This window comes from Ovis canadensis, chromosome X, assembly GCF_042477335.2.
Source record: "Ovis canadensis isolate MfBH-ARS-UI-01 breed Bighorn chromosome X, ARS-UI_OviCan_v2, whole genome shotgun sequence".
In the NCBI taxonomy this organism is placed as follows: domain Eukaryota; kingdom Metazoa; phylum Chordata; class Mammalia; order Artiodactyla; family Bovidae; genus Ovis; species Ovis canadensis.
The window spans coordinates 125063295-125075854 of NC_091727.1; the positions used below are offsets into that span (position 1 = coordinate 125063295).

General features: G+C 41.4%; 1 protein-coding gene across 1 annotated transcript in view; it reads left to right on the forward strand.

Annotated features, from left to right (window-relative positions):
• TRPC5 (transient receptor potential cation channel subfamily C member 5) overlaps positions 1-12560 on the forward strand; it is a 344513-nt gene that overhangs the window by 193559 nt on the left and 138394 nt on the right. The window contains exon 3 of the mRNA XM_070290886.1: positions 10020-10541. Coding sequence (XP_070146987.1) covers positions 10020-10541 — 522 coding nt within the window. The remainder of the gene's footprint in view (positions 1-10019; positions 10542-12560) is intronic.

Here is a 12560-nt window from a genome sequence, read left to right on the forward strand (position 1 = left end):
TCCTAACTGTGAGCTTGGGAAAACTTTAAAGATCCTACATAATAATCCCCTACTTTTCACTGCCCTTTGTCTGACTACTCACCAAGTGCCGCTATGTAGCAGCAATCAGCAGGACCAGACATGCAAAACTCAGCCCTGCAGATAGATGACTAAAGGCAGGAGGAGAAAGGGTCGACAGAGGATGAGATGGTTGGATGGCATCACCAACTCAATAGACATGAGTTTGAGCAAGTTCCAGGAGTTGGTGATGGACAGGGAGGCCTGGTGTGCTGCAGTCCATGGGGTCACAAAGAGTCGGACACGACTGAGTGACTGAACTGAACTGAACTGATAGATGATTTACCACTATCTGGAGATTTGGAAAATGGAAGATAGTTGATGACATTATACTGTTTCCTTTGCTGAAAAGATCAAGGATACTCATGTAGAGAAAAATTAACTTCCTCCCTCCTCAGGGACTATGCTCACAGTTTAAATAGCTGTTGAGTAGTAGTAGTCTACTGCTGGAGGCTGGTGCCAGCCACTTGGCTTGCTGAGGGTATGGATAACTGAGAGAAGCAGGAAGGTGGGGCTCAATAACTGCTTTATGAATATGACACAATCTCCTCCCTCAAGCCTCATCCTGCAGTCATATAACCCTTCAGTCTGATACTTGCATATGAGCTGAGAAACTTTAAAACAAAACAACATTTGGCATGTGTATGGAGCATGAAATGAAAATCATGATCGGCAAAGGGAATACTTGACATTGTTTAATTCTGCTTCTAGATTTCTGGTCTGGTTTTCTTTATACCTTTTTAAAAGGTCTCTCACCTACTACTAGCTGACTTTAGGTCATTTTCTTTATTCAGGCTTATCTCACTCAGCTTTTGAGAATAATGGTGAGAATTACCCTTTTCTAACTTTCCTTTAATACTCTGAGAACCAACTGAGCTTAATTTTTATCACTCAAGTTCTTCTAGACCTAAACCGAGACTCATGGTAATACCTATCAATTTTCAGTTTATGGCAATGAACATAGTTTTCAATTGAAAAATATGAACTTTCAATGGACTATGGCTATGAACTACTTAAAACAGAGGTTCTCACCTCCTCTTTTTAAATGAAATATCCTCTTTTTGTTCCTTCTGATTTTGTGTTGCTGGAAAATGTGCTCCTAGCAAGATTGTTACCCACTAGAAAAAGTATACAATAATAAGACTTCATTTTTATTGAATTCCACAATAGATTTGATGTCAGTCTGGTCACCCTAGCCCTCACATGGTCCTGTGCCCTGGTTGGATCGCCAAGGTTTCTACATGTGGGTTCTTAGCCCTTTCCATAAATCTTTATTGAACTCCCCCTAGTCATGTGATGAACAATGACATGGAAAACTGCAAACCAGCTTGGCAGCATCCTCTTTCCAGTAAAGCCATCTATAAGAGAAATTTAATTTAAAAATTACATGATGACCTATTTAAAAAAAAAAAAAAGAATCAAGAACAATAGCTTTCTTAAAATGTTTTATATTTCAAGTTCCACCAGGGGGCTACCTGCAAAGCTAACTACACTCAAACTGGCACATTGGGGCTCCATCCCTCTGTGTAGCCCTACAGACACAAGGGCCAGAAGTTTAATTCTGACATTTTTCTACCTCCATAATAACCCATATCCTCATGTGAGGATTCACTTTGCTGTAGAGCAGAAACTAACACAACATTGTAAAGCAACTAAACCCCAATTAAAAAAAATAATATTCCATATCCTCTGGTTTATTTGATTTTCAAACCATTACATCATTTTCACAATTTCTTACCTATCTTAACTGTATAAATGCTGAAGCTGAAGCTCCAATATTTTGGCCACCTGATGCAAAGAGCCAACTTATTGGAAAAGATCCTGATGCTGGGAAGGGTTGAGGGCAGGAGGAGAAGAGGGTGACAGAGGACAAGATGGTTAGATAACATCACCGACTCAATGGACATTAGTTTGAACAAACTCCAGGAGATAGTGAAGGACAGGGAACTCGGCGTGCTGTAGTTCATGGGGTCAAAAGAGTAGGGCACAACTTAGTGACTGAACAACAACAAACCTTGAGCAGTACTCGATGATGTTTACCTGGGTTTAAGGTAGAACACTGGGCTTCCCAGGTGGTGCTAGTGGTAAAGAACCTGCCTGCCAATGCAGGAAACATACGAGACTCGAGTCCAATCCCTGGGTCAGGAAGATCCCCCGGAGGAGGGCATGGAAACTCACAATATTCTTGCCTGGAGAATCCCATGGACAGAGGGGCCTGGTGGGCTACAGTCCACAGGGTCACAAAGAGTTGGACACAACTGAAGTGAACTAGCACATACACAAGGTAGAACATTAGTTGACAAGTTTAATTAATATCCAATGAAACCTGCAATTTTATGTGTCTGAATATGCAATGTTGGGATTATAGGTTTGTTTATTAATGTAATAAATTGTTGGTGTTTTGCTGGTTGGAGGTCAAGTAGTATAATAGTTAACAATATAGGCTTTGGAGCCAAACTGCCTGTGTTCAAGTTCTGGTCACCCTTCTTCCTAGATATGTGACCTTGGACAAGGTACTTAGCTTCTCCAAGGCTAAGTTTCCTCAGGTGTAAAATGAAGATAATTATTACTCTTATAGCATAGAGCCATGCGTGCATGTTGTTACTCAGTCCAGTCCGACTCTGTGCAACCCTATGGATTGCAATCAACCAGGCTCTTCTATACATAGGATTTTCCAGGCAAGAATACTGGAGACGGTTGCCATGCCCTACTCAATGGAATCTTCCTGACCTAGGAATGGAACCTACCTCATGTCTCCTGCATTGGCAGGCGGGTTCTTTACCACTAGTGCCACCTGGGAACCCCACAGCATAGAGCCATGGTGAGGACTAAATGAGATACTCCAGCATGGTGTCTATCATATGGAAAGTGCTGAGACCAATAGCCATTAGAATTTATCTAAATTTAGCCATTTAGAATAATCAGGCTAATGCTGGCCATTGTTATATACATTATTTAATTTTGCATATAAATATTGACATTTTAAAAAACATCAGGTGCATTCTGTGACATTGTACCCAAATAAGTTTTGTCCATTTTAGCCTTCCAATCTATATACACTTTGGCTTAGAAATCAGCTGAGATGATCCAGCAAATTCCAATTATAATGGTTCTGTTTTTACCACAGTCTGGGAAACAAATTGTTTCCCATCTGATGCCAATGGCTGCTCCAAAGTAGCCCATGCATCACCACTACTTAGCTAACTGACCTTGTAAGTACAGCAGAGTGGGCAGCTGGTAATGTGACGTGATTAGATGCTAGTGTTCTTTATTTCTGAGTAATACAGGGAAATGAAATTCATTTTCAACAGTCCATTGGACTGAAAAAGACTGAACATTGATTTTTAACTGGCATGTTAGGGTGAGGAGAAGGAGACCTAGCAGGTAGAAGAGAGGTATTGCAGTTTCACTAAATTCTGGAACAAGATGGGAGATTCATTTCCAACATGATGCTATCAGGCCAGCAGTATGAGGAAGTGCCAATTTGAGAGGTTCAGCCTATGACCAGACAGCACTGTGGGTATGAATGAGGTGGCTCCTGATAAGGGTCTGTCCATTAATTACAAATGGGGCGTTTAATTTCAGAAGCCTATGATAAACTCCAGCAAGGCCTCCTGCTTAAAGCTTTTAACAATAGGAATCAGAAATTCCAATTAGCAGATTGTGTCCAGTGATGAGGTTAATAGAAATGAATGTATCATTTGGGTCCCTTGAGAACAATAACCTTGCAAAAGTCCTAGCCAGTCTTGGGAGTGGGTAAAGTAGAGCATCAGCTGTTCCTCTGTTGTGTCCTCTGGCAATGGAATTTAGCTGGAAATATAAAGAAGCTGGCTTTTTCTCAGTCTGCAGTGTACTGCAAGTGTTTTGTGTGATGAGCTCTGAGCCGAGTGACTCAGTCTCATGCTCATTAATCCAGAAGGGTCCTAGACTGTAACACTAGCTTCTCAACCTGACGACCTAGGGCAAATCCAGGAGCAAACTCATTAGGGCCTGAAGGTAAAGCCCCAGGGAGATGCAGACAATGTAACTGCTTTAGTGGCCATACCCTAAGCCCACATCATTACAAATTTAAAAGATTCAATCCAGTCAGTTCATGTACCAGGTTTCATTAGAAATACAGTTGTAGATAATATGAACCAAATCTAATTTATTGGTGTATAAATTTCCTTCTTCTTTCTCCACCCACCCCTGCCCTTCTTCACCTTGTTAAAAAAAAAAAAAACATGATTTTTAATGGGAAGCTCAAGATCATTCAGTATAATTTTGGAGTTCAAAGTGAAGGCAAAACTTGATAAGAATAAAATTCAATTTTCCACCTAACCTCAATCTGAACACAAAATGGCTGTTAAAGGATAATTTAAAAATAAAGTTAAATCATGATCCTCATACAAATTTAAAGGTAACACAAGTGAACACATGTCTAAGATTTTATTTAACTCATTAATTAATGAGGAAACCAGGAAGTCAGAAGTCTGCAAACTATGCCCTGCAAGATAAATCCAGCCTGTCAGCTGTTTTTGTGAGTTAATTTTATGGAGTACAGCCACACCCATTAATTTGCATATTGCCTTTGGTTGCTCTCTTACTACATGGCAGAGTTGTAAGGTCCACAGACTCTAACATATTTACTATCTGGTTTTTTACTGGAAAAGTTTGCTAACCCCAGACATAAGCCATTGGGGATGCTGAAAGAAATTTATAAACAGATGCAAAGAAATTTGAAAATAGATGTACAGGTCAATTGCATTTTGTCAGGCAAAAATTTTTTTCATTAAAATTTACAGAGCTGTAAAATAAGTCAAAAACAACACAGATAATCCAGAAAATATAGTAGACCTGGGCTATTAGGTCAATTATATAAACAGAAACTCAAGACTAGGGATCTAGGGAGAAATCTTGTTTTATAAACAGGTAGAGAAGAAGCTGGAAATCAGAAACTATCCAAAAAGGGAAAGTACCCTAGTGCAGAGGCTTAAAGATTTGCAATTGGAATGGAGGAGGCCGAGGTTGGTTACTTGGAAGCTTCCAACCTTAGACCTCGGTTGCTCTGGAAACTGGGGCAGGGCTGAAACTTGGGGAAGACCAATGGGTCCAGGTGTAAATGAGCCAAGGTGGGCAGAGGTTAACCCCTATACTCTTGGTTTCAACTACTAGTATAGGCTGAAAATTGTCATATCTACATTTTCAGCCCTGACCTTTTTGCTTCAACATTCATGCTAGAGTTATACAATTCCCTGCAACTCTCTCAATAGGTATTTCATACTCAACATGTCTAAAATTAAACTTTCTTTAAACTTTACACCTGTTTTTCCTCCTGTATTCACCATCTCCAATGGTGACACCACCATTCAATCAGGCATGCAATGCTGAACCTGATATCCTTGATTTCTGCTCCCTGCAGTATTACCTGACACATCCAATGAATGTCTTAAAATCCCTTCTATCTCTGGAATCACGGTCTAGTTTAAGATCTTGCCATCTTTTCACCTGGTCTGTGGATATCTTTTAACTAGTCTTATCTTTCTGAAACTTATCCAATGATTTGCTGGAGCTGGCCTATACCAGCTGGTAAGAATTGGTTGTATGCATCTCTTCCCAACTCTGTCTTCCAGGATGTCATATTTGTAGCTTGAAATTGGCCACAGTGGGAGTATTTACACCACAAAAATTGGCAAACACTATAAATCAAGATTTTTTAAAGTGGAAAGCTACTTGTTAAACATTTATCAGCACATACACCTCTGCCAATTCCCCACACTTTAGCCAAACTGTTCATTGTAAAACACTTTTTCAACCATGCTCCTTTCCTGATTAGAACTCTTCAATGGCTCCCTATGGTCAACAGATCACATTAAGTTCCTTTTCATAGCATATGAGGCCTTTTATTATCTGGCCCTGGCCTAAATGTCTAGCATTCTCTCCCATCCCTCCTTAGTCTCACAACTTCTCTGCTAGCTTAAAGGTCACACACTGGCTCACTCTGGCCTAAATTGCCTCATACATGTATTTTGTTTGGCCTGCACACTATCTTTAACTTTTTAAGCCAACATTGAAGACTGTAGGAAAAGCTACCTCCAGATCCACATTTCTGACTTCTCTTGAAAAATTACAACACCAGCCCTTCATTCATGCATATGGGAGCAAGGAACGGAGCAGCAGATGCCCCCTTTGAGAGGGCACATGCTCCACAGCTCACTCGTTTCTACCATTCACTCACGCAAATTATGCACCTGCACCCTCACTTAGCTCTTAATTCTGTCACCTGTTATCTCTTTGGCCCTTGTTGCAGACCATATTACAAAGTCCTGATTATTATCAGAAACTTCTGATCCTAATTATAGACTCTCTGCATGGTTGTTCTGGTGATAATCCATGGTCCCTGCACAGTTTAGAGAGGGATGAGTAGCAGAATGAGAAGATGCAGAGGGGGCAAGAGGAGTAGAAATCTTTAGTCTTTGGATCAGAGGCTCCATCTTAGAGTAATAGCATTGTGAAAATGACAAGCAGGGATTGTCCTAGGTGTTTGTAACCTCAGGGTATTCATATAGAAAGTCATAGACTCATCCATATAGAGCCTGTCTACTAACCTTCCTTAGAGTCTTAAAATGTCTTCCTTCTTAGCTGAACATAGAAAGAAAAGACCCAAGGACACTAGTTCACATTGATTCCAATTGTGGAAGCCAGGCTTGTAAACAAAAGTCAGCTTCTTAATTTGAGAATAGGACACTGAGTTTCCTTTTAGCTGAGTGCCTGCTGTATGTCTAATACTGTTCTAGATGCTATGGGGGAAACACGAGCAGACTAAGACAGCTCTGCTTTTGGAGACCTCACAACCTTATTGAGGAAGCAAAAAATACATATATGAAATAGAGACAAATATAAGCCCGCCTCAGAAGAGTGGTATCTTGGATGTAACGTAGTGCCCACAACATCCGGGTGGTCAATGAGGGATGAGATCAAGTTAAGGGGAAGATCTATGGAAGAAGTCAGGGCTTACAATGGCCCTTCACTGGCAGAGAAGTGGGGATCCACACAGGGAACCCCCCCAAGGATATACATACAGAGAGCAAGGAATGAGGTGGGTGTGGCAATCTGTGAATAATAAGGCTGACTGGAGGAGAAAAGGCAATCTTGGTAGGAGGACATGATTGGCCACTGCAGACCAGTTTCTTTTGAAAAAATTTACTCTCTGGTGTTTTGTACCCAGAAAGACAAATGGATAATCAGAGGCTCCTTGCTGAGCACCCAGTCAAAGACAATGGATTCAGATGGCTCTGGAAAGCATGTCATACTCCAGGCATAGAAAACAACCTTTCAGCTCCATGACACAAATGGGGCTAAGCATTATTCACAAGTGCCATTCTGTGTCTTGGACACATCTGTCAGCATTGACATAGAGGAGAAGAAGGAAAGAGAGAAAGAAAAGAAAGTGCAAGGAAGTGGGTAGAGGGAGTGGACAGGAAGAACATCATGAGAAGGAATAGACTCGTACCTCCAGTCTAATCCAGGGAATCCTGTGCAGCCAGCCATCTTCCCTCCACCCCCCATCTCCAGCCTTGAGATCATGACAGAGATTAAGAAATGCCCCTGTGCACCAAGGAGGGACAGAGTCTGGGTCTGAGCTCCTTTCTTCCCAGGCAGTCTATGATGCATGGCTCACTTGTCATCTTGCCCAGTTCTAGGCTTTATGCCGGTTGTTGTGTTTATATTCATTACTAGGCCCACTCAGACCTACTTCTTCCTTAGCCTGCAGGCTTATGTTAATTTCTGAAATTATTCTTTCCTGTGTCCAATTTACTTTATGAGCCAGTTGCTCACTTCCTGCTATCTTGTTGGTAGCTGCTCCCTCTAAATGTTTAACAATGTTTACTTGCTGTTTCATCCAAGCAATTGATGGCCAATGTGCAGCCAATTCTCGACTATTCAAAGGCTGATGCAACCACCCCATGAAGGAAACAGATTCCTGGCAAACTTCTCCACCACTTTTCTCCCACCCCCAGGTTTCTGGCCACTGCCCTGTTTGGGAAAGCCTCATCCAAGGTGGGAAGGAGGCAAAGATGATGAAACTTACAATTCATCCTTTTGTCAGTTTTCCAGCAAACATGGGTTTCCAAAATTATTTTTTTAAGAGTCAAAAGAAACTAGCAATTAAAATAGTATTTGTCTATTCTATGAGAATCTCCATTATCCACATTCTTTTGTTCTTCACAGTTAAACTGAGTATTTGGAGCTTTGCTTTAAAAAAAATGTATTCAGATCAATATTTTACAATCTCCTGGAATTTTATCCATGCTTTGCATCCTCAGACCCTCCACCCCTCCATGAAATGTTCTCAGACTATTCCAGTCCTCCTCATGGTCTAGATCCAGATTCTACAACACTTAGACTCTTCTGTTGGATGTAGCATATCCCAAAAGGCACATTTTCAAGTTGAAAGATTTTTTTTTTAATTCATTGATTTGGATCTGTACACTCACCCAGAAGTATATGATCATGAATACCCAAAGAACTCCATACCTTTCATCTATAGCTGCGATTTACACCAAGCATCACATCATGGACATACCAGTTTTATCAGATGTCTTTTTGCTATTGGTAACTTATCCTTCAGATGGTAAAGAATCTGCCTGCAATGCAGAAAGCCCAGGTTCAATCCCTGGGTTGGGAAGATCCCCTGGAGAAGGGAATGGCAACCCACTCCAGTATTCTTGCCTGAAAAATTCCATGGACAGAGTAGCCTGGAGGGCTACAGTCCATGGGGTAGCAAAGAATCAGACACAACTGAGCAGCTTTCACTTTCATCCCATCCCTCAAGCCTAGAGGTCCTCATTTACAGAGTAATTCTTCCTGATAATAAGAGATTCTCTCTATTTTGCTGGGATCTACAGGAAACTTGAGGAATACTGTCTGGCCTTGGTCTTTGATCCACTCAAGTTACAAAGTCAGGGTCACAATTTGGGAATGTCTTCTCTTCAGCCTCCAGGGCTTGATTTAGTGGCATAGTCTTTAAGATCACTGGTTGTTTTTAACCTTTCAAACAAATATTTCTGCAGTCTCTACTGCTCATTTGGAATGAACACATACTCCTACTTAGCAATTTATGGAAGTCTGATCTACCTAACCAAGTTCCAAGAAAAATGTCCTTCACTTCTCTGTGCATGCATGTGTATGCTAAATCACATCAGGCATATCCGACTCGTTGTGACTCCATGGACTGTAGACCACCAGTCTCCTCTGTTCATGAGATTCTCCTGGTAAGAATATTGGAGTGGGTTGCCATGCCCTCCTCCAGGGGATCTTCCCAACCCAGGGATCGAACCCACGTCTCTTACATCTCCTGCGCTGGCAGGCGACTTCTTTACCACTAGTGCCACCTGGGAAGCCCTACATTTCTCATTGTGCCTCAGACAGAACTGGCATATTTTAAGAGCCAAGCTCTAGGGTCATATTGTCTGAGGTTGAATCCTGGCTCTGCATGTAAAGCTGAATAACCTTAGGTATGTTCTTTAAACTCTGTGTGTCTCAAATTCTTCATTTGGGGAGAATTTTTACCTCATAAGGTTGTTGTGGGGATTAAATGAGTAAATATATGCAAAGTATGCCTGGCCTCTGTGTGTGTGTTAATCACTTAGTTGTGTCCAACTCTTTGTGATGCTATGGACTGTAGCCTGCCAAGCTCATCTGTCTGTAGAATTCTATAGACAAGAATACTGGAGTAGGTTGCTATTCCCTTCCCCAGGGGATCTTCCTAGCCCAGGGATCAAAGCCAGGTCTCCTGCATTACAGGCAGATTCTTTGCCATCTGAGCCACCAGGTAAGGATTTTACAACTAGCTATTATAAGAAGAACTGTCCGAAAAACTGGTGACCCCAGTTCCTGAATCATTAGCATTTGATGGGCTTTATGCTCCAAGCCTTAATCTTTAACTTTTATGTTTGTTCGTTTCATTTTCGTGTACCTAGGTCCCCACTCTTATGATGGACACTCAGTTCTCTGAGTTCACACCGGACATTACTCCCATCATGCTGGCTGCCCACACCAACAACTATGAGATCATCAAACTGCTTGTCCAAAAACGGGTCACTATTCCCCGGCCCCACCAGATCCGCTGCAACTGCGTGGAGTGTGTGTCCAGTTCAGAGGTAGACAGCCTGCGCCACTCTCGCTCCCGACTGAACATCTATAAAGCCCTGGCAAGTCCCTCACTCATCGCCTTATCAAGTGAGGACCCCATCCTAACTGCCTTCCGCCTGGGCTGGGAGCTCAAGGAGCTTAGCAAGGTGGAGAATGAGTTCAAGGCTGAGTATGAGGAGCTCTCCCAGCAGTGCAAGCTCTTTGCCAAAGACCTGCTGGACCAGGCTCGGAGCTCCCGGGAACTGGAGATCATCCTCAACCATCGAGATGACCACAGTGAAGAGCTTGACCCTCAAAAGTACCATGACCTAGCCAAGCTGAAAGTGGCCATCAAATACCACCAGAAAGAGGTAAGCTGAGCTCTTCTCTGCTTTTGGAGAAGCTTAAGTCCTCCAGAGTTCAGAGTGGCAGAGCAAGAATAAGCATTATCCTACAGCTTCACTCTCCACCAAAAATAGTTAGACAGACTTCAAAAACAATGAGGTCCATATTTATCCAAGGCACATACAACCTCTGAGTATTTTCTTTATGGCCAGATAATTAGGGGGAAATCTGATTCTATGATGGGAAAGCATTCATTTATTCAACAAAAGCTTATTCAGCACTATTTTAGGGGTTCAGGATACATAAAACAAGCACAACCCTACCTTCATGGAACTTACAAGCTAGCAGTAGACAGTACATAAATGATCATGTTGGTGAATATATAATTACAAACTAACATAAGGGCTCTGAGGAAGACCTTCTGAGAACACACAGAAAGCACCCTACCCTATATACTGGGACCAGGGCAACAGTCATCACAGAGGGCTCACTGTCTGCATGCTGGTAGTTGTTAACAGAACTAAGTCCTTGGCAGCCCTTTGGCAAGAAAACTGAGATCCACATTTGAAAGATGGAGTCACACTCAGGGTGTGTGGTTATACAAAAGGCTGAGTACCATCTGTGATGGTGTGACTTCCAAACTGTTAGGGTTGACCTCTTTGAAGCAGGTCAGGTCAAGCAGATCACATCAGGAGAAGGTTTGCTTTCCAGCTTGGCCACATTCACAGTCAAGCCAGTGCAGCTCTTTGCCATCTTATCAAACAATTTGGGGAAGACTTCTAGCAGGCTTCATTTAGCTCTTTAAAGAGGAAGCATGGTAGAAAGAGCAGAGACTTCGTAACCAGAGCAGCTGAGGATGGAGTAGCCTTCAGCTCTATGACCGGAATAAACTCTTTCAAATTTCAGGACATTAGTTTTCTCATAAAATGGAAGTGACAATTGTTCCTCCATTTCACAGGGCTATTATGAAAATAAATCTACTTAAATGTCCAGTTCTCTCTCTCTTCCAATGGTTCCTGGAGTCAGATTCAACTGGGTTGAACCAAGAAGTGCTTATCTGAAGGGCAGTCAGTAGAGCCATCTCTTCATGGGTCCAGGCTCTGAGGCAAATTACATGTGTGCTCACTTGGTCCCTTTCTCTCAGACAAGAAAAAAATATACTCTCCCTCTGAAATGAGGCAGACATGAGTACCGGGGTGATCTTGAAGGGGACAAGATATGACAAAAGAGCAACATGGGAGATTGAAAGGGCTTCACTGGGTGGGACAGTAAATGGATAGACCCACCCCTGAGTCTCTTTATCCTGTTTTTGCAACTACTTGCTTTAAGTTATTTCATTAAGCCTGAAGTGACTCAACCTCAATTTTCTCTTCTGAAAAATAGGATAATAGATTACTTACCTCCCTAGAAAATTCAAAGTTTAAGTAAAGTAAGACAGGTAATGTACTCATGCATAGTACAAAATTCAGTATATATCATGCATTCAATAAATATTATTATTAATTTTCATTGTTATACACTGTGTACCCATGGTATATGATCTGATTCTATGTACTAAAATTGTAGGTAATAGATATAGTAATGGTCATCCTCTCCCTTACCCCTCCCTCTCATTGCCCTACTATTGATATGTAATAGCAGTTGTCTGCTGTAAGGTTGAATTGACTTTTCTTCACTTTTATATATGTATTTCCATTAATGATGTACATTACAGTTTCAGTGTAGTTTTCACTTTACATAAATTGCTATAATACTTTAAGAAGAAAAACCACAAGTACTTTTAGAGTGTGAATTGCTTCCAGATGGCAAAATGGACAGATAGTGGGAATAGAAGTGTTAAAACCAGATATTACAGAATATACCTAAAGTTTGCATTCCTTACCTCACTAGATAGCAGATAAACTTCATAATTTTAGGCCCTCATATGCCTGAAAATTGACAAAGCATTTTCAGTTTCATTACAATATTTTATCAATTTTGTATTGGTAGATCATCTCCCAACTATTTTATCACTTGATCCATTCTGCTCATATAATTATCTTCAT